The 23,769-nt window shown below is 38.4% G+C and overlaps 1 protein-coding gene across 1 annotated transcript in view; it reads left to right on the top strand.

The window, feature by feature from the left end:
• Col28a1 (collagen type XXVIII alpha 1 chain) overlaps positions 1–23,769 on the top strand; it is a 183,133-nt gene that overhangs the window by 27,105 nt on the left and 132,259 nt on the right. Inside the window, exons 7-11 of the mRNA XM_021165439.2 lie at positions 673–714; positions 3,109–3,135; positions 7,329–7,373; positions 9,952–9,996; positions 11,164–11,217. Coding sequence (XP_021021098.1) covers positions 673–714; positions 3,109–3,135; positions 7,329–7,373; positions 9,952–9,996; positions 11,164–11,217 — 213 coding nt within the window. The remainder of the gene's footprint in view (positions 1–672; positions 715–3,108; positions 3,136–7,328; positions 7,374–9,951; positions 9,997–11,163; positions 11,218–23,769) is intronic.

The raw sequence follows: 23,769 nt of genomic DNA, 5'->3' as shown, positions 1-23,769 counted from the left end.
CTTTCCTTTCCTTTCCTTTCCTTTCCTTTCCTTTCCTTTCCTTTCCTTTTTTTCAGCCACAAAAACTGCAACTTTAAATAATAATAATAACTAGTGATAGTGGTGTGGTGAGTCCTTTGCTCTTTGCTGTGAAGACAACTTGTCTCTCACATTTTGGGAAGAAATTAAGCAGTACATAAGAGAATTAAAACATTCAAACTTTAATTTAATCCCATTTCTAAGAATAATATATATATACACACACATATATATATATATATATCACATTACATGAATGAGAGCATTTTCTTTAGTCTTGCTGAAATCAAGCAATCTCTCTTGAGGAACATTTTAGAAAATATTCAAAGCCTCTTGGAGAAAAGCCAGACTATCCTATTCCAGAAAAACACAATGCTATGCTTGAGAAAAGTACTATGTTGTAAACTGGAATGTGGCTGAAGTTGTGAAAAATCTATGTATGTTATGCACTCTGAACATCTGGGTTCACTCGTAAAGGCCAAACTTTATCTGAGCTGCGATTTTCCTTAAATTGCATGGTAAAAGTGTCAATTGTCAAAGCTTAAGATTCTTCTCTAATTGGGTTAACCCATTATCTAGGAATAGCACATTTTACTGAGCAATCAATCACTTGCAGGGCTGAAGAATTTTGACTGAGTTTGTTGTTTGTTGCAGGGTGATGCTCAGAAAGGAGAAACTGGAGAAAGAGGTCCTGTGGTATGTACAGAATTGGAATGCTTTCCTGACAAATGATTTCTGGGAATCTCTGACCGACTGGCTTGACCATGAAGTGCAATTGCACAATGGATTCCTACTTACCTATGCTCTTGAGAGTACAGGCAGGCAACCAGACAGACATGATCTCAGAGGCAGAACTCCAGAGAGAAAATACTCTAACCAGCAGAGTGACAATGGGACAAATGGCATTCCCTAATGCCCAACTGAACATTTCTGAAAGGTTCAGATGGCAAAGGCACTGTGCTTTACTTCTTGTGGGTATTTTTGTTTTTTGGATTTTTTTAATGGAAGTAAAAAAAGCTAGAATTTTAAAAGTGTAAGAATTACATGGTCTAAGCTATGCCTTTGTCATTTTGGTTCTATTGATAAAAATAAGTCTGTTTGGTTTCTTGAGATGGCTTGGGAAGGAATTATGGTACACTAATACATTGTTAACTTTATATTTTCTTGGGCATTACAGTGAGTATAGTAAATAGCAACATCTACGGTGAAAAACAATGTTTCTGTTGTGCCACATCTTTTTTCTTAGCCCCTTGGTTTGATTAAACAGTCACAGAATTGGAGTTTCACGAAGCTGGTCTCTTGGGATTTTTTTGGAAGCAGCTGATGGAAAACTTAATCCTTTCAAAAGGAGTCTGTTCAGAAGTTGTGCTATTTCTTCAGGAAGTAGGTCTCAATTGCCTACAAGATTACCAATGCTAGTTTTTTTCCTAGGTGATGGGAAGGAAGCTCTTAAAACTTGAGCAGAGGTGAATAACTCAAAAGCTGTGAGAAGAAGATTAATTTTGCAAGGATCTTGTTGTAGGGACAAACAGGGGAGAGAAAATTAAGATGGTTATAGAATTTTGACCCTGTAACTTGCTTGATAGGATATGTAATATGATAGCGCTAGAAGTTAGAAAAGATTTTTAAAAACAGGAATAAGAAAATCAGAAACAAACTTGACAGAAACAGACATTGTAATTTTGGATATTTTAAATTGGAATATTTTAAAGCCAGTGGTTAAGAGGCCCTGAAAGGGAAAAAGAAACAAAGAAGCAAGCAAACAAAGCCCTGAAGAGGTGATCAACAGAGAAAATGAGCAGCATTTTGAGAAGAAAACAAGAATATACCATGAAGAAAGTAGCATTCCCTTGTTTCTGTGCATATCTATAGGCTCCTTCCAAAATCGAATTTTCTGTCTTTCAAAATGAAGTAACAACAAAAATTTCAAATGTGTGTTGCAATGGATAGAGGATATCCTAAGAATTGTGGAATTGGAAGTCTATACGTTCTAGCTATGATAAATGTAGATAATTTTTGTAGAAAATACCAATTTAACTGTGTCTTTAAACACAGTCTTAGCAATCAATCAATTCATGTGGGCAAGTAAGTCTACACTGCGTTAAATCACACTGTCACTCTATATTTGGCCAAGTCTACTTTCATTTTCTACTCTTCAGCACCTATTAATTTAGAAAGAAGTATTACCTCCTCTCTAAAGTTTCTATTTGAAAAAGTTATACACAGATGAAATAAAATTTTTGTAGGATTCATGGTCACATGGCAGTATTAGCTCATTTATGCCACTGGTTTCTCCAGCTTGTATTAAATAAGTCTTACAATTCTATTTTATCCGTGAAAAATATAGTCATAGGATAACGATGGAAAAGACTTACTGTTCATTGGAGTTGGTAATTTCCCAGTCCATTTAATACGCAGAATTGTGCCTCTTAGAGGGCTTATGGGAATGACCCAGTAGAAAGGGTTCCTTAGGATTCCCATGAGTGACTCAGAAGACAGCAGAGGTGCTGGCCTCTCACTTAGCATGAGATAAAAGCCAATAACTCAAAGGTCACTGACTCATTAGGGTTGAGTTATTTCCATTTATTTCCTTGATGTTATATATTCTAGACTGAATTTGAAGGGAGGACCATGATGGATACAGATATTTATGAATATTCTAAAGGGCATTAGCTCATTTCAAAGCCAGTCTCAAACCCACCCAGGGAAACATTCAGCAGCAATAGCTTATAGTTTAAAAGTTAATGAAACAGTTTGAGAGCACTGGTTATGGTCATTGTGTTCACGATGACATTCAGAGTATACTTTCTCCTTCAGCTTTGATCCAGAGGCTAAGAAATTGGATTTGATGCACAAGAATCTGGAACTAAGAATAAACTGTAATAGGGAAACATAGCTTTATTCTTCCTCTTTGCTGTCATATGTTTCCCAAGCTCAGGAGACATAAATTACCTTGCACTTATATAGGACTATTTCCAAGACTTGAAGATGTGATTTGTTGTAATTTGTATGCAAAAAAATGCCTAGTACTTCCTCTAATGCTGTTCTGTAATATCTTATTCTAATTTTTGATTTCTCTGTTTAAACTAGGGAATCCCTGGGTACAAGGGTGACAAGGTAAGTGGTTAACAACAAATAAAGCTGAATTTTAGAGAGAAAAACCTAAGTACTATTATTGTCCTTCCTCATTTCCAGGTATACTCTTTAGTCAATTAGCGTAGGCTAATAATGAAATGTAAAATACGGTTATATGTTGTAGAAGCAGAAGTGCCTCTTAGGTTTCCAGGTCCCACCAACTCTGCAAACATGAAACCTTTCAGAAAAGAACCCTAATTTGACAAAAAAAGGAAAAAAAAAAGCAGCACATTTTCTGATTAAAAAAAAAAAAAAAAACAAAAACCCAACTCCAATACTAACACCTCGAGTGAGTATCTGTATTGCTGCTTATGGTCTCTGACAACCCAGAGCTTGGCTACCTCCCAGAGGGAAGAAACGGTTGATTTTGGATAAGCAATAAAGATCTGTTGATCTCAAGGAGCTCAAAGTTTGCAGAGAAAGCAGGTGTGACATGTAGACAAGAGGCACAAATTGGTAGATAACTGCATGACTATTTGCAAAACACGACATAGGAGACTAAAGTGCTTCAAAAGAAATTAAAAGATTGCAGTGTGCGCAGGAATCTCTGAGAGTCCTCAGTGGTTCACGGATACATCCATCCCAGAGTTCTCTAGTAGCAGATTTTCTGGTTGAAGTCAGAAAATATTCCTACAATTCATTCTATTCTATAGAGCATAGACCGTGGACCTGCACAGTGGGGCTGCAACTTTTAGTGGGTTCTGTTCAAGGTATTCTTGTCGTTCCCACTTCCCAAGAAGTCAGCAGTTTGCAGTATGTGAATCTTGTGTCATCTTTCTGTTTGGTAGACAAAAGTCCAGGAACTCCTGCAAAATGGCTGAAGCCTGCTAGGTCTTCCACAAACCTCTTTTCCATATCAGCTACTTCCTGGGTCTGAGAAGGAGCTAAGGTATGGCTCCCTCTCACAAATGGAATGTGGCTGTCTGTAGCAGGACTGGGAATCATGCACATAGCTCTGTTTTACTAGTTGAACTTTAAGACTACTTCTTGTGCAAGGAGCAGGAATAGTAAGTTAAGAGCTTTGGGTTTTGGGTCTGGGGTACATGGATATATATATATATATATTTTTTTTTTTTTTTTTGAGGCAGACTCTTACCTGTTCCAGGGTGGCCTCCAACTTGCTATGAAGTGGAGGATGACTTTGAACTTCTGTCCCTCCTGCCTTTCCTTCCTGTGCTGAGGTTACAAGTATGCTCTGACACTGAGTTCATCTGGAGCTGGGAATGGAACCCAGAACTCCAAGTATACTGGCAAACACCCTGCCAACTAAGCGGCATCCCTGGCCCTTTTTATTATTTTTACAAGTACATTTTTTTCAAGTAGGCAGACAGAAAATATCTGGGTAATATTTTCACTGGAAGAGTTTGATAGTTGGATTTACAACGTTCAACTATCTAGAAACATGGTATGTGAATGTCTGATTATATTTTTTGGATCAGGACCCCACAAATAGTAGGAGAAAACCTACACATAGGCCTGTAAGTCCAGCCTCAGCAGTGTTATGCCTAAAAGAGAAAGGAAACATCTCATGTTTCCTAACTCAGCATCTAGAAGAACATGAGCAACTCAAGAGACCAGGGTGACTCTTTCTTCTACATGGGACTGGATTAATACAGGCATGGGTGACTTACATACTCACTGGATAATTAGAATAATGGGGGTGACAATGTATTGGCAGCTGTTTACTTATACAAAAATATAAGGTGTTATTATGAAGAGGCAAGAGAGACATTAATAAAACTGATATTTGTGAAAATTTAATAAATTGATGAGCAAAATGTATGGATGAGCTTCCTCATCTTGATTTAAATGTGTGTGTGTGTGTGTGTGTGTGTAAAGATGAATTTACCCTTCTGTGGAATTATAGACTCTAGACTCACTGGAAGAGTTCACTTGAAAAATACAAGCTGTCAAAGCAAAGTAGTGCAGACATTCAGACTAAGATTTAATCAGGAGGAACAGTGTTAGAAACTCAAGGCCGGCATAGGGCAGAACTGTTTAAAGCTCTCTGAAGCACTTGCCTATGTGATTGTGGCCATTCTATGGGCGTTCATGAGCCCAACAAAAGAGGGGGGTAAGCCTTTGCTGAGGAAAAAAGTGGAGACAATATTTTCATTGATAGGAATCTGCCCACAAAACAAATCCTGTTTCTCAAACCCTATTGCTAACAAATCTGTCTGGGGACAAATGGAATGTGAATTCTGGCCAAAAGGCTTTTGAGTGTATTTATGGTTGTTTTCTATTTGATATTTTGATAGTTGACTCATTTCATCCCATCCAACATTAGGAGATTAATTGTGCTCTAATTGGGACTTCAAGAGTGATTTTTCCACTTAGATTCTGAAATAAATTTTCGACTTTGTTCTCAGTGAGAATTCAGCTTTTCCTGGATCAGTTTGACTTCCAGGCTCTGGCAAGAATAAATCAATTCTATTCCTTTTAGATGATTGGAATATGTATGTAAATACACACACACACACACACACACACACACACACACACACACACACACACAATCCCAGAAAGGGTCAGGCACAAACTTTGTACCCACAACTCGTGATTATTAAGACCACTTCCTTACGCATTGCTGCTTAAAGTGTGGCGCACAGCCGGGCCAGTTTGGTTGCTATTATACAATGAGATAAAGCTTACACAAGAATAGGGATTCATTTTAGTAGTAAGTTCAGGATTTCTGCTGTATTTAGTACAGTGCAACAAACTATATCATTAAATCGCTGTAATTTCAGCTAATTCCATAGTTTGACTTCTTCTAAAGATGAGCAATACCCTGCATTTTATTCTAGTGTAATTTTCTTACATTGCTGTCCAGTGGCACACTGAATAACATGTGCTAGAGCAGCACACAGATAACAAAGCATAGCAGAAGCAGAGGTCAAAGGGAGGGCTCTGGGCTAGTAAGACTGCAGCTAGCATGCGCACAAACCATTAACCTCTTCAAGTTTTCCTTAGCAGTACAAATTGTTTTGAGACTCAGAATAAAGACTCACACAGAATCAGTTTCAGGTGCTAAAGAGTTTTAATAACAACAGATGTTAATGCTTTGAGGACACTTGAGTTCTTTCTGTCTAATTGGCTAGCAGTTTTAGTTCTATCTACAGGAAGTTTGAAACATCTGAGAGAATGGGTTAATATTCAGAGGTTCTCATTCCACTTGTACAACTGTAAAACTCATAAACAAATATTGATTGTAACATTTTAGTTGTGAAAATTATGGTTTTTTGTAAATATGGTACTTTAAATTTGTATGCATTGTAAAATGGTCACAATGATGTCAAGAAATTATCTACCACGACACTCAGTCTACAAAGTTAAACTAACATTTATCGAAACCAATAAATGTCAGGTAGTATCAGAAAAATACAACTATAGATTCGAAAGCATAATTTAAATGTTAGTTTTATGATAACATACTAGGCAGTCTAATACAATCTGTGTAGTAATGAAATCTATGTAGCATGCTCAACAATGGACTTCATTTTCCTCTAGAGGATCTTGCTAACTTAACTCATCATGGCTGCCTTCTCTAGATAGAATACAGTCTGGTCTCAGGCCCTCTCTATCAGTTTTCTATTCTAATGCTACTAACTGACCAAGATCAGTATTCAGAATGGAATTATGGCATTATGAAAAATACAGGGTCTGAGTTAAAGGACAGCTGGGTTTAGATCCTAAGTCTATTCTAAACTTGCTATGTGGTTATATATAAAATTATATACCAGCTGTACAATAGAGGGGCAATACCTCAGAGAGTTTACATTTCCTGATTGTATAAAGCTGCTGTTATAGACGCATCATTTGGAATCAGACAGCTATACATGGTACACTACATATGGTAGATGACCAGTTATCTTTCTTCATATTTTATTTCTCTCCCAAGCCTCATGAAACCTCAAACAAACCCTCATCAGGTGGTTCCATTGACTTGGATAACTTTAGAATATTGTTAGGATAATGCATGGGCAAAAGTTTTCAAAGTTCACTGCTCCTTCAATATTGAAGATGAAATGGTATGAAATTGAGCAGAGTTTTTTCCTATGTAATTATGCTAGGGGTCTTTTTCAAAAATTTGGAATATTGAAGATTCAAATCTTTTATTTATGTATTTATGTATTGATATATTGATGTATTTATTTAATTTACTTACTTATTTATAGGGTGAACGAGGAGAATGTGGGAAACCAGGAATGAAAGGTGACAAAGTAAGGGTCATGTTTTTAAAATATTACCATCTGTGATCCTTTTTGGTCTGAGTTTCCTCAAGCAAAAGTTTCTGGGATGAATTGTGTGTGTCACTCCTAGATCTGGAGTTCAGCTTGTACATCTGTAAAACATGAAGCAGAAAACCAAAGAATACATGACTTACATAATGACACCCCGTGCCCCTGCATGCCCTTTTCATAGACCATTTTGTGACATACTGATCTTTGAGGTCAGTCCTACTGAACTTTATGGATGAAAGAATAACCAGCAGTCAATGAGAGGTGCAGTTGGATGCACTGGCGTGACCTTCTGATGCAACTTCAACCAAAACAGTAAAAAACTCTGCAGTTAGTGAAGTTATAGGAAGCATGACATGGGGTTTGACATGTAGGGGATGCAGCAAGATATAATCAGTAGGATAACTGTTTACCTTAGTTCAAAATAAATATGAGTAAGGAACTTAAACTAGAGACAAATTCAACTTAGCATATTGAAGGCTTCCTAATCTAAACAAACTACATAGACAGTATATCGAAAAATATAATGATAAATAATCCCAAAAGGCCTAGAATAAAAATGGTTGCCATTCAAGTTAAGGACTATTGACTATGAAGGTAACCAAGATAATGAAATATAAAAACATCTGTGTAGAATGCATGGATGGATGCGACAGGAGAAAATGGCAGAAGGTTGAGGAGGAGGATAAAATAATGGCACTGGTCTGCTGAATCAAATACTTTAAATAGCTTGATCATTCCTAGAAGCTGACAAGGGCCTATAAAGCTGGAGACAGATGGATCTGCAGCATGCAGACTGAGTGAGCTGGAGACAGAAGGATCTGCAGAATGCAGACTCAGTGATGGTTTTCAGAGCAAAGCAAAGTGAGACAATGGCAACATTCTAATTAGGGAAAGACACAGGAGCAGAAGAGAATGAATTCAGGAAACAGTTCTGAGATTAAATGCTGCATCACTTTCTGTGCCAAAAAGAAAATATTGCCAATTATAGGACATGACTCATTTCAAGTATAACTCAACATTAAAGATACAACATATGAATATATATGTTCGAATAGGTTTCACAAAGTATGGCACATTTGATATGAAGAGTTCACACAAATTTATAAGAAAAATGTGTGAAGAACATTAAGAGATGAAAATAAACACAAATGGATAAAAATGATGAAAATATCCAAATATGCTTGCAGTCAAAGAAGTAAAATTAAGACACTACCACTATTTTATAATTTTATACAATAAATTAGCAAACAGCAAGGTAATAATTGATATGTAATCTTGATTAACATCCCATAATATAAATACACACACACAGGTAATTATCATGGCCAACAAACTTTATCAAGTTTTTTGGTTCCCGTAGACACATGATAGACAAAGAAGAGATAGACCCTCCTCTACTGTTTCCACTTCAGTAGCCATCTTCTAGATCCTTAGTGATGAATCAGAATAGGACAAAGATGTGAACAGACACACCAATATCAAATCTAAGGTTATTTAAAGCAGCACACATCAGAAGCATTTTAAGGTCAAACTAAAAAATGTGTAACGAATCATGGTAGGTCTTGGTTCTTGACAAATAACCTGAAAAAAATTAGAAAGCTGGGAAAAGGTAATCAAGACTATATTATATTCACAGAAAATACATTGCAAATGTATTTTGAGATATGGAACGTATTGAAATTTGACAGGTGTATTAGTCAAGGTTTCTATTCCTGCACAAACATCATGACCAAGAAGCAAATTGGGGAGGAAAGGGTTTATTCAGCTTACACTTCCATACTGCTGTTCATCACCAAGGAAGTCAGGACTGGAACTCAATCAGGTCAGGAAGCAGGAGCTGATGCAGAGGCCATGGAGGGATGTTCTTTACTGGCTTCCTTCCCCTGGCTTGCTCAGCCTGCTCTCTTATAGAACCCAAGACTACCAGCCGAGTACAACAGGTTATTGACTATAAACAGTGTTTGCCAAACTCCAAAATGTGAAGAACAGTCTAGCTGTCAGGCAAACTCATTGCTGATTTAATGACATTGATTACCGGCTGGAAATAATATGTTACTAATTACAGGAATTTATATACTTACTAGAACATCTTAAGGAGCTTTATGAAGCAATTCCTTTTCTTGGAACCAAATATAACCAGGTGGTTGTAGTGTATGCCTTTAATCCCATCACATAGGAGGCAGAGGCAGGTGGATATCTTAGTTTGAGGACAGCATAGTCTATAGAGAGAGTTCCAGGATGGCCAGGACTACATAGAGTACATGTCTCAAAAAATGAAAAAAGAAAATGAACCACATAACAACATATGGGGTAAATACTGACATGTAATATTAGTTTTCTTCTGGTTTACTTATTTAAGCAAAGTTTGACTCTGAGGTGTTTTGTTAATTAGGATTATTAGAATCATTTCAATCTGTTCTCTTTGATGTTTGAATAGCCAGGGAAGAGTGATGCTCAACCAGAACCTATTTTTGCATCTAAAGCCTATACATTACAAAGATGGATATTTCGAATATTTAATTGGAACTAAAGTGGAATATTTAATTTTATTCCACAGGGACCCACAGGGCCATATGGACCAAAGGGACCAAGAGGAATTCAGGTAAGGAGGCAAAAACACCCCAAGTCTATGTTTGAACTAGAATTACCTTAGGAGGGTACAACAACTACCACCACCACTTGATCCATTCACAACATCTTCAATTAATTCAAAGTGTGTAGGGAAGAGAACCATGAGTCAGTAGTTTTTAAAGCTCCCAGATGATTCAAGAACATAGTCAAATTTGGAAACCACTTGACTAATGATGTTTTGATTATCCTTATCAATACACCTGATAACTCTATCTAGTTAATAACTAAGGAAATGGAAAATATTTTATATGAAGAGAGTTAGATAAGGAAGTAGATAGTTCCTATCATGTAATTGTAGGAGTTGTTCATTTTTGTCTATATTTATTTATCTAAATATTTGTTTTAGTCCTTCCCATGCAAGTAGTTAATTATTGAAAACATGGAATGAGTTCATAACGTAGTAATATACTGTAGACCCCAGAAAATAATCTGGATCATTTTTCCAGTGGAGGGACTTGTCTCCTTTAAAGTAACAACAGATATAAATGAGTATGAAGAAGTAATTTCAGGACTGAAAAATATCTGGAGGTACAGCTCAGTGGTTATCAAGCAAGCTCAGAGCCCTTGCCTGGATCCTTGGCAGCACAAAGACAAAACAAAACAAGATAAAACAAAACAAGACAAAACATAAGAACAAAAACAAGCCAACAAAACAACCTCCCCAAATAAGCTAGAAGCTATGGTTTTAACCCAAGAATTCTTAGGCTATAACTGGTTAACCAAGTCCTTTGCTTTGGTGTGGAATTGCCAGAGAAAGGTGGCAAGTGGCCATTGCAGACTCAGTACAAATGACTGTTTTCAATGATCTGCTTATGTTATATTGATTGATAGGCAAAATCTTTCCTAAAAGTAGAATCCAACACAGCAAGAAGCTTAAAAACCCTGGCTTAGGAAAACAAATGTCACGTGCGAAAGCATGCGTGTTTTTAGTATGAGTTGTTTTAGAAGCTGTGACCTTGACTCAAGGACTTTATGCTGTGCAGGTTCTCATTTGAATGTGACCCCAAAGCAGATCCAAGCATCACAGTCTGGCTACTGACACCAGGATTCCCAGGAACCCTAAGGAATTACTTGTCCTGCCTTGGTTGGCCTTCTAGCTTGGCACACAAACTAATTCTCAGTTTTCATCTTGGAGCAGGGCATTGGTGGACCTCCAGGGGATCCAGGTCCAAAGGGATTTCAAGGAAATAAGGTACATGTTTTAAAATTTGGAGGTGGACAGTGTGCCTTTCCCCTGTGCACTATGCTAGTGTGTGTTTTATTAGGCAGGGATTAGCTAATTCTTTGAAAAGTGCCTTTGGAAATATTTGTAACCTGCAGGCGCGTGCACAGATTCAAGTTTGTGTATACACAGAAAGGCAGTAGCATCCTTTAATCATTTACTACTTTCTTATTCAGGGGCATTATTAACTATGAAGCAGTATCCGGCATCTTGGTTGTGTTTCTGTCTTTTTCACAGTGTCTAGTGTTTATAGCTCACTGGGAAATCAAAACTGGCACCAGACAAAATGATTCTCCTGTTAACTATCTCCACATACAGTTTATTAGACGATAGGATTTCTGGCTGGCATAAAAACAGAAACCAGCGTTCTTAACCTTCAGTCCTGTGTTTGTGACACTATTCCATACACAATCCTGCATGACGGAGAGGAGGGGTGTAATAACAGCCAGATATCGTCCAAAGATTCTCGAAAGTGGAGGGTGTTAAAGCAACTGGTCATAGGACTTTCTTTTCAAATGTGTCTGGCCATTTATCTGCAGAAAACAATGCTTCTATTTCCTTTCAAATCTTCCCAACTTTCAGTAAATTTCACAGATGCGCTAACTAGCCAGTAACTTGTCCACAGGTGTAACAATGGGAGTCGTGTAGAATTTTTGACAATTATTAACTGCAGAAGATGCCATCACCCATTGACCCCAGATAAAGGTCATCTTTTGAGGATGGTGCTAACTCCAAGTTGTAGAGAGAGCAGTTGGCTGCTTTAGTGTTAATTCTCGGAGGGAGGAATGGGAGTGTCGAGGATGCATTTTTAACGAGATAATGACAGTCTGAGATTTCCCAGGCCACTTTTAATTGGCAAATTAAAATTGAATGGGTTTCTCAGCAGACACAGACTTGAGCTTCAACTAGGGAAATGTCTTTTCCAGTCCTTGCCTATGATTAATTCTCTCTGGGGAAAGGGATGGATGGCTCTGTTGAATACTGAGTAGTTGTCATAAAATTGCTTCAGCTGGAGGTAAAATCCTGACAAAAAGAAAAAGAGCATACTCATTTTGACATTGCATACATATTTCTAGGAATCACTGGTCAACCAAGATGCTAATTTTTACATCTGTAAAACAGAAGCATAAGCTACGCTTCCAGGGCAGAGGTTTGTAACAGTGATAAAAATGCAGAGAGCATGAGCCACAGAGGATGGGAGGGATTGTGCTGGCCTCCTGTTGTCATTCAGGAAAGGAAAAACAAAACCTAGAAATGACTTGTGCACTGAGGCAGGGGCGTGGCTGGGGGCAGGGGCCGGGCTGTCTACTACTCCAGGCACTGAGAAAGAAGAAAGATTGCTAGTGCTTGATTGTGGATGAAAGCTATCCAGTGACGGTGTGTGGAGACAGGTCCATTAAATACATACATACATACATACATACATACATACATACATACATACATAATAACATTATGTCATCATTTTCCTTATACTTTATAGACTTTTAAAAGAAACAAACCATTTTCTATAAACTTTGGATTTTAATTCTAGTAAGTCTTTTCAAGGTGAGGTGATTATGATAGAATAGCCCTGTGCATGGTTTTCATAGCATGTTCAAGAAGGGAGTCATCTTTCCAAAGATATTTGGTGATTTCATCAAATTTCGTCTCAAGAAAATGTCTTTAAATATTTTTATGTCTTATTTGTTTGTTTGGGAATATATATATATATATATATATATATATATATATATATATGAGTGAAGGTTCTTTTTGAGATAGGGTCTCATATAACTTTGATATGAGATATTTGGTGATTTCATCAAATTTCGTCTCAAGAAGATGTCTTTAAATATTTTTATGTCTTACTTGTTTGTTTGGGAATACACACACACACACACACACACACACACACACACATATATATATATATATATATATATATATATGAATGAAGGTTGTTTTTGAGATAGGGTCTCATATAACTTTGGCTGTCCTGGAACTCACTAAGATAGACTGGGCTGGGCTTCAACTCATAGAGATTCACCTGTTTTTGCTTGCAAAGTTCTGGGACTGAAAGTACACGCCACCACACTGTTCTAACATATTTTTGAATTAAATAAAAATCTATAAAATTTAGTTGTGGTGAATTACACATGACATAAAGTCACTTAGAGTTTCTTTTTTTCCACCCTCTGTCTGGCCTTCTTTCTCTACTTCCCTGCATTTTTCCCTACTGTTCCTGATCTTCTCACCTCCTCCACTTTTCTCTCCTTCATTTTATCATTATTATTATTATTATTATCTTTTTTATTAGATATTTTCTTTATTTAAATTTCAAATGTTATCCCCTTTCTTAGTTTCCCCTACAAAAATCCCCCATCCCCTCCCACCTCCCCCTGCTCACCAACCCACCCACTCCCTCTTCCTGGTCCTGGCATTCCCCTACACTGGGGCATAGAACCTTCACAGGACCAAGGGCCTCTCCTCCCATTGATGACTGACTAGGCCATCCTCTGCTGCATATGCGGCTGGAGCCATGAGTCCCACCATGTGCTTTCTTTGATTGGTGGTTTAGTCCCAGGGACCTCTAGGAGTACTGGTTAGTTCATATTGTTGTTCCTCTTATAGGGCTACAAACTCCTTCAGCTCCTTGGGTACTTTCTCTAGCTCCTTCACTGGGGACCCTGTCAGGCACTGGCAGAGCCTCTCAGGAGACAGCTGTATCAGGCTCCTGTCAGCAAGCACTTGCTGGCATCCACAACAGTGTCTGGGTTTGGTAACTGTATATGGGATGGATCCCCAGGTAGGACAGTCACTGGAAGTACTTTCCTTCAGTTTCTGCTCCAAACTTTGTCTCTGTATCTTCTCCCTTGGGTATTTTGATCCCCCTTCTAATAAGGACCAAAGTATCCACACTTTGGTCTTCCTTCTTCTTGAGCTTCATTTGGTCTGTGAGTTGTATCTTGCGTATTCTGAACCTCTGGGCTAATATCCATTTATCACTGAGTGCATATCATGTGTGTTCTTTTGTGATTGGGTTACCTCACTCAGGATAATATTTTCTAGTTCCATCCATTTGCCTAAGAATTTCATGAATTCATTGTTTTTAAAAGCTGAGTAGTACTCCATTGTGTAAATGTAGCATTTTCTGTATCCATTCCTCTGTTGAAGGAAATCTTGGTTCTTTCCACCTTCTGGCTATAAGGCTGCTATGAACATAGTGGGGCATGTGTCCTTATTACATGTTGGAGCATCTTTTGGGTACATGCCCAGGAGTGGTATAGCTGGGTCCTAATTACTACTTTTCTCTTCCTCTTCCTCTTCTCCTCTTCCTCCTCCTCTTCCACCTTCCTCCTCCTTTCTTCCTCTTCCTCTTCCTCTTCCATCTTCCTTCTCTTCCTCTTTCTTCTCTTCCTCTTCCTTCTCCTCCTCCTCTTCCTCTTTCCTCTTCCCCCTTCTCCCCCTTCTCTGGAATTTTTGTTTGTTCAAAAAACACAGAGATACTACAATAATATGTTTTTATTTTAGTCCCAGGTCTGGGAATATGGGACTGCTGTACATAGCTGACTAAGATTTGTCTCATGTTCTAGCAGAGGAATGGTTTTGCCAGATAATTTCTACAATTGTGCGATGTTTGGAATTCTGTGAATGTTTCAGAGGGTAAATGCCCGAGCCTTGATAAGTGTGATTGGTGGTTGGTGGTCATTCAAGGGGGTTAGTTGAGATTTGTTGATAGTTGTGCTCAAAGAAGAGATAAGAGGGAAAAAATTAGATTCAGGGATCTCTATCTCTCCTTTATATCCTTTTTTCTCTCTTATTTAGTGATGGGGTGAAATGGTGAGGAATAAAATGTAAGAAAAATAGGAACTCACAAAGAAGCAAAGATCAGCAATAAGCAAATAAGAAACAAGAAGAAATTAGATTCAGATCTCTGTTTCTGTCTCTCTGTCTTTCTGTCTGTCTGTCTGTCTGTCTGTCTGTCTCTCTCTCTCTCTCTCTCATCTGTCTGTCTGTCTGCCTATCTGTTCCCTCTGTCCTTCTTTCTCTCCTATCTAGTGATAGAGGGTGAAACCAGGCTTGGGGGTGAAGAACCCACAAAGTAGCAAAGACAATATAGTTCTTCTGTCTGGAAATAGTGGTATATGAAATGGTGATTTATTCTCATATATTATTTTATTAAAAATACTTTAAAGAAATTGCTGTTGAAGCTGGGTGTGGTGATGCACACCTTTGATCCCAGCACTTGGGAGGCAGAGGCAGGCGGATTTCTGAGTTCGAGGCCAGCCTGGTCTACAGAGTGAGTTCCAGGACAGCCAGAGCTATACAGAGAAACCCTGTCTCGAAAAAAAAAACCAAAAAACAAACAAACAAACCAAACAAACAAAAAAAGAAATTGCTGTTGGAATGCCACAACCTATATTTTCTAATGGACATGGGTAAGATTATTGATGCTCACACTTTTACAATCATGGATAACATTATTGTACATTTCTTTTGTGACATACATAGTTCTTAATATGCTACTGCCAATATTGCCTTTTGAGGCATGATCTATTCTTATCACCATTATACAAATTAAGCTTCAAGTTACCAAGATTGTAAGCAATAATGGTTTCAGGCCCTTTGATCCAGAAAACATCAGCACCTGGAGGGTAAAGTACGCATTTTCCCATGATATGCTATTTACCCTCCTTCAGAAAAAAAAAAAAATGCTTAATTTGACCTGAGACCAACATGTTTCTCATAGACAACATAGAAACTGCACCTAAGTCCTCTTACAGTCCATTTTGTCTTTGAGAAACAGTTTGCTGGAAGGGTATTTCTGCTTGTTTGTAATGTTCATGTGAAGTCATAGGAAAGAAAAAATGAAATCGCTTGGAAAAAAGAAGCCATTCTAACTGTATTTTCAAGCACTGCCTCTCTAATAGACCAAAACAGAAACTCTATACTTAAAACATTCACAAAGATTCCGTGAGAGTTTCTAGATGGGGCCTGTCTTTGGCTTTGCGTTTATGAATGGTCTCTCTCATGAACGACAATCACTGTTTGTTGTTCTGGGGTTGGATTTTCTTCATCAAAGGTCCCCTCACCCCAGAAAAGGTGGCCAAAGAACAAAAAGGAAAAAATAGCACATGCTAAATCAGGAAAAATGTGCCCCTGGCCCACTTTCACTAATCACTGATGCCATTAATACTTTCCACATGGAAACTAACTCCTGTTCTGCCCTGACTGCCCTTGTTGCCTTAGCAACAAAATACAGATATTTTTCAAAAGGAAGCCTTGGTTCAGAGACCTCTCGGGCTCTCCCACTCACAAGGATAATAGTTCTCAAAAGAACATCCCGACAATCTTTTACATTATTAGAAGTATAATTATGGAAGTGCCCAAGAAGCCTTCTTTTGGGACCAAACTGAACTTGTAATGCAAGAGAGACTTGAGCCCTATCAATCCAGAACCACAGACTTTTTCACAAGGCTGCTGTGGTTGGCCCAGGCTGTAACCACAGCCTGCTACCAACAGGCACCTCTGCTAGCTAGTTAGAATGGGTTAAGATTGGGAAGCCTTACAAATTTGTTCAGTAATAACTCTCAACCAACTAGCACAGTGGGTGATACAAAACTAAACAGGCTGTTCTTGCCAAATCTTGAGACTTTTCTAAGGTTATTTTCAATGGACATTTCTTCCTCAAATCTCACGCACATCTGTTCTTTCTAAAACTCTGCCTGAGGTGAAGGACTGCATTGTGGAATGTGTAGGAAGCTGCCTGTGACACCCACAGCAGAGCTCTGGAGGTCAGAGCCAGAAGAGGTGCTGACGACCCTGGTACCTTTCCCCCTCCCAACCCTCCCCCCAAAAAAGTACCACATGGCATTCCTCAAACTATTTACACTTTACTACTAGTACTCTATGCCATTCACTTCATCTTCAGATGCAACTGTCCTGCATATCCCACTTGGCACAGAATCGTCTCTATATTTGGATATCCACAAATATCTAGTACATTTGCAATGTTTCCCAAAGGATTTTTTCTTTAGGGTTTTCTTCTTGCTCTTTACCTTTCAAGTATAAGAAATACTAAGTACTCTTTTTTTTTTTTTTTTTTTTTTGAGACAGGGTTTCTCTGTATAGCCCTGGCTGTCCTGGAACTCACTTTGTAGACCAGGCTGGCCTCTGCCTCCCGAGTGCTGGGATTAAAGGCGTGCGCCACCACGCCCGGCTAATACTAAGTACTCTTACATAAGAAATTTTGTCTTTACGTTCAGGTTAGCTTCTGAGATGCTAAGAAATCAGGAATGGACAGTGAGAGCAGTGCAGGGAATTGAGTGACAGTCTGAAATAGACAAGGATATTATTCTTCTAATATTATAAATGGTCCAGGGTAGTGTAGTATATATTAAAGTGTTCTTCATGCTTGGACAGTCTCCTCAAAGTCCTAAGAGGACATGACATGTCTGACTTAGAGTCTTATGTTTTCTATAATATTTTAATATTTTTACTGAAGACACAGTAGTTTTAAAAATAAGTTAACTTTGGTTATTACTGAACACTTCACTTGGCTCAGAATTAGCTTAGTATCTCTAGGTTAACCTCGTAAACATGGCTAATATTTACAGTTGTGAAATACTATAATAAAAAATGTAAAGAATTTTAGATTTTTCCTCAATCAAAAGTGGTGTGTAGATTTATTTTAAGGTCTTGAACAACTCATTGATTTCAACTACCTACCAACTATGGTTTGTAACATAATGTATAAAGTCATAACTTGGTGTGTGGTAAAGCTTATGTAGTGTCTGCAATTCCTAGTGAAAATAATCAAAAGGGTTTTAGGAGTCACAATTCTCTAAGCACATTGGTGGTATTTTGGCCTTTACAGAAAGTAGTTTTAACACAGCACTTGAACATACTAGTTTCAGCATTGCGCTTCTTGGCTCTCAGAGGGCTGATCAATCTGAACAAGGTTGTGATGTGTGGAGGAAGAAGCTCTTTGTCATACTGGCTAGACCCCCCAGAGATCCCAGGGACTGGACTACCAACCAAAGAGTACACATAGAGGGACCATGGCTCCAGCCACATGTGTGGCAGAGGATGGATGACCTTGTTGGACATAAGTGGGAGGAGAGGCGCTTGGTCCTGAGGGGGTTCTAGGCCCCAGTGTAGGGGAATGTGGGAGTAGATGTGGGGGGGGAGTACCCTCATAGAGACAGGGTTAGGGGTGATGGGATGGAGATTCTGAAGGAGAGACCAGGAAATGGAATAATATTTGAAATGTAAATAAAAAAATCCAAAAAAGAAAAAAATATATGTTGAATGAAGAGTATTGGCCAAACTTTGTGACTCTTTTGCCTTCAGTGATGCAGAAGTCTAAATGTTGCTTCTGCTCCAAGCCTAATTGAAGGGGAAGAATAGCAATTCAGCAATTCCTGATGTGGAAAGAGCTTTGACTTGCATGAACATCTGCTCACAAGGACTTTAAGAAAGCTTAATAATTCATCTGAAATGAGCCAACTGACAGTGACAACTTGAAAGAGTTCTTAGGTAATGTAGAACTTCAGCCAATGACTTCAGGCCATATAATTTTCAGGCTTATATCTCTTGATCTATGGTTCTATTTGCTGAGGTATACTGTGTATGTATATGTGCATGTGTGTCTACATAGTTAGAGCCTGTCAACACAGAAGCTCTCATGAGCCAAAGAACCAAAACTTCCCAATATTTCCCAGGATATTTCTAAGTGTAACACATACTTCTAGTTAGATTGGTTACTAAGTGGAAGAGACTCAGTCTTATGCACACAGGAATGCTGTAGTTTTTATAATTACAACAGTGTCATTACTTCAAGTACATTGCAATAGCAACTTTGTAGCAAGAAGTTAAGTTCATGCTCCCCCCCCCCTTTTTTTTTACCCACCCACTCCTGCCTCCCCACCCTGGCATTTCCCTGCACTGGGACATCCAGACTTCACAGGACCAAGGGCCTCTCCTCCCACTGATGCCCTACAAGGCCATCCTCTGCTACATATGCAGCTGGAGCCATGCGTCCCTCCATGTTCACTCATTGGTTGGTGGTTTAGTCCCTGGGAGCTCTGAGGGGTCTGGTTGGTTGGTATTGGTCTTCCTATGGGGTTGCAAACCCCTTAAGCTCCTTTAATCCTTTCTCTAACTCCTCCATTAGGGACCCCATGTTCAGTCCAGTGGCTGGCTGTGAGCATCTGACTCTGTATTTGTCAGGCTTTGGCAGAGCCTCTCAGGAGACAGCCATATCAGGCTCCTTTCAGCAAGTACTTGTTGGCATCCATAATAGTGTCTGGGTTAGGTGACTGTATATGGGATGGATGTCTAGGTGGGGCAGTCTCTGGATGGCCTTTTCTTCAGTCTCTGCTCCATACTTTGTCTCTGTATTTCCTGCCATGAGTATTTTACTCCCCCTTATAAGAAGGACTGAAGAATTCACACTTTGGTCTTCTTTCCTCTTGAGCTTCATGTGGTCTGTGAACTGTATCTTGGGTATTCCAAGCTTTTGGGCTAAATATCCACTTATCAGTGAGTGCATATCATGTGTGTTCTTTTGTGACTGGGTTATCTCACTCAGGATGACATTTTCTAGTTCCATCCATTGATTAGGAATTTCATGAAGTCATTGTTTTTAATAACTGAGTAGTACTCCATTGTGTAAATGTACCACATCTTTCTGTATCCATTCCTCTGTTGAGGGACATCTGGGTTCTTTCTAGCTTCTGGCTATTATAAATAAGGCTGCTATGAACGTAGTGGAGCATGTTCCTTATTACATGTTGGAGTTATCTTCTGGGTATATGCCCAGGAGTGGTATAGCTGGGTTCTCTACGTTCAATTTTCTGAGGAACCACCAGACTGATTTCCAGAGTGGTTGTACAAGCTTGCAATTCCACCAACAATGGAGGAGTGTTTCTCTTTCTCCACATCCTCCCCAGCATCTGCTGTTACCTAAGTTTTTGTTCTTAACCATTCTCACTGTTATAAGGTGGAATCTTAGTGTTATTTTTGAATTGAATTGCCCTGATGACTAAGGATGTTGAACATTTCTTTAGGTACTTCTTGGCCATTTGATACTCCTCAGTTGAGAATTCAATGTTTAGCTCTGTTCTCCATTTTTAATAGGGTTATTTGATTTTCTGAAGTCCAGTTCTTTATATATATAAATTAGATATTAGTCCTCTATTTGATGTAGGGTTGGTAAAGATCTTTTCCCAATTTGCTGCTTGCTGTTTTGTCCTATTGACAGTGTCCTTTGCCTTACAGAACATTTGCAATTTTATGATGCCCCATTTGTCTATTGCTGATCTTAGAGTGTGTAAGGATAAGACATCTTATTAAGATTGTAAAGTATACATAGTCTAATATAACATGAACCAATATGGAAAATTCATCATAATTCAACATAGTAGCAATGCTATTTAACAGCTGCTATTATTTATATTTCAATTTTTACAAATAATTTTAGTGAATCCTGTACAAAGCAAACAATATCTCCCCTTTCTAGCCTTTCCACAAATTGGTGGGTTTGTTGCCACAGGGGCAGAAGATGTCCAACTGGGATATTACAGCAACTTACTTTGTGCAGAAGAATCCAAGACTGTCCCTTAGAGGCACAGTTCTAAAACTCTCTCCTGAATGGTTTCTAACAGCCTTAGTGAAAGGGACACACAGTTCTCTAGCTTTTGTTGTGTGTGAGAGGGGCATAGTTTTGTGACCAGATAGCCCTTATATGAACTGTAGTTTCTACTTGACCACCACAATCAAGCACTGACTGCTACAGTTGCTGAAATATAGTAATACTGTGAATTACTTGCAGTTTTCCTTAGCTGTTGGTTTTTAATAAAATGTTTTCTTGGAAAAACACAAATTGGTCAATGTGTGGACTGTGGTTGAGTAGATGGCATTTTAAATAGAAAATTGAAATAATGATGGTTCCGCAGTCAATACAGTTTGAGTTTATATGTAAAATTACAATATATAATCACAATATTGCGAACTGTAATTTACACAAATTTTATCACTGATGCAGTGATATGTTTATGTTGTAGATTTTATGTACATGAAATAAAAGGTGAACTCATTTGTATAAGTTCTCTTTCCTCTTGGCTTACACCTTACCATGTTTGTCTTGTCTTCCCTTTATAGATCTTTAATTGCAAATATAACTCTGACATTTGTACTTTTCACACTGTTACAAAAATCAAATGAGTTTTAAAATTCTTTAAAACTTAAAAGTATATGACTTTATGAGCCATTTGGATACGGTAGTTAAGGGCGCCATTTTGGAAGCTGGACTGTGAGGTTGACAGCAGTGTTAGGTTTTATTAGCTTAGCAATTTGGCTTGCTAATTTTCTTCCCTGTGACTCTGTTTTGTCATCCATGTTCTGGATTAATAAAAAATGTGAGGACTAGATGAATGAATATATGCAAAACATTCCACATAGCATCTGTCCCAGAGTGGATCCCAGATGTGCTAGCAAGTTTCACCAAGCAACTGACCCTTTGCCTGTCTTTCTCACAGCACCACAGGTCAAGTCTATACCACTATTTTTTCCTCAAAGTATTTATCACACAAAACTTCTTCTTGAACAAGAGAAATGAGGACCTCCAATGGAGAACAATTCAAATAAAGATGATGAATCTTGACTTCCCTGTGTCCTCCTTTCTACTTGGCCTTTCTCAACTTATCCTCTAAGTCTCTGCAGAGACCTTTTACTGGGTTTCAGTTAAGGATGTAGCCTGACCACATTTGAACCATTTTATTCGCGGTTATCCCTTTCCATTTTGAAAGCATGAGAACATTTGTCATAGACTCATTTAGTTAGTGTCAATTCCATCTCAGAAATGACTCAAAGAAGTTGTCAAGCCATCTTTGCAATAGTGAAAAGGGCCCAAGAGATGGTTAAATTGTTCATAACTGTATTGCGTTTTGATGAACTGGGCAGAACTTTCATTGTTTGTTATCTTAGAGGAAGAAAGGAGGGCTTGCTTTGCTTGAGTCACTTAGGTATGTAAGTGTTGGGTTTTCTTCAGCTGAACTTTCTTAAAAATATAAGCTTAGGCTCATTATACTTTTAGCTGGAAAAAACCTGTTAATTTTATCTGGGTGAATTTGAAGGAGAAACTATAGAATAGTCACTTAGCATTTTTATGAAATAACAATCTATGTATGTAAACCAGTTAAGTAGCTCCAAAGGAGAATTCCCAGACCCATAGCTTCTCTAAGATCTGACCAGGAATGCATGCAGTATCAGCTCCCTTCCTGATCCCCAGTAAATGTCTGATGCTTGGGAGGTTGCATGAATAATGGTAATTAGCTAAGCACTGAGTAATCAAAGGGGAACAAAATCACAGATATCCTCTTCTCAGACTTAATAATGGGGGATTTGGCTCTCACTAACACACTAAAAATACAGGATTGCATAAGAGAATAGTGCTCTCAATATTGCAGTGAATTTCATCTGATCAGATAATTCTCCCTTAAGCATGAGGCTTAAAATATGGTCTGAAGGTTACATAATAAGAGGATCCAGAAGCACACCCAAGGAAGAAAGGGCAGTGTGGTCTAAGACCTTATGGCTGAAAGGAATAGGTTATGCACAAGGAACTGAATGAAGGCCATTGCTATTAGAATAAAGAAGTGATTATGACAGGAGCAAAGAGGCCGCAGTGCCACTCTCTGGAGCATCTTGTGTGGAGCATCCTGTTTTACCATCATGACAAAAGAAAAGGCCTCAAAACACTTTTTCAGAATGAAATTAAAATGACATTTTTCTGGTCGCAATGGAGGAATCAAATTGGAGGGTCCCAGAATTATGACTTCTAAGGATGCTGTTGTTAGCTTTAATCCCAGCACTTGGGAGGCAGAGGCAGGCGGATTTCTGAGTTCAAGGCCAGCCTGGTCTACAAAGTGAGTTCGAGGAAAGCCAGGGCTATACAGAGAAACCCTGTCATGAAAATCCAAAAAAAAAAAAAAAAAAAAAAGAGGATACTGTTGTTGTTTGAACAAGCAATATTAACCTTGTGTGCATAATAGAGATGGATGAATTCAGGACAGATTTTAGAATCATGCTGACAGTTGTCTATATTTATTTTATTTGAAGGAAGACTGCCTTCTGAGTTCTGGTTTGACACAAGAGAGATAGACTGTGAAGATATTACATAGATTGGAAACACCAGAGGATAGCCAGGTATAGAAGAGAAATGACCTTAGTAGGTCTTTAGAAATGGCTTAGTTTCCCTAACTTCTGTGAAGATGTTTTTGGTAGGTTTCTGTTGGTAGGCTACGGTTGGTACTGTCCATGGTTCTGAATCAAGGCTCTGGCCTTTCTAATCTCTCCAAAACTCATAGCCATGTGAGGTTCTTGAGCACTTGAAATATGTTTTATACTGTTGAAGTTTTTTAAGCTTAAGGTACACATGACCTTTGTGATGGTTTGTATATCCTTGGACCAGGGAGTGGCACCATCTGAAGGTGTGGCCTTGTTGGAATAGGTGTGACCTGGTTGGAATGGGTGTGT

The sequence above is a fragment of the Mus caroli genome, chromosome 6 (genome assembly GCF_900094665.2).
Source record: "Mus caroli chromosome 6, CAROLI_EIJ_v1.1, whole genome shotgun sequence".
NCBI classification, from domain to species: domain Eukaryota; kingdom Metazoa; phylum Chordata; class Mammalia; order Rodentia; family Muridae; genus Mus; species Mus caroli.
Note: the sequence above shows the minus strand (reverse complement) of the source record. Positions and strands in the feature narration are given on the sequence as shown.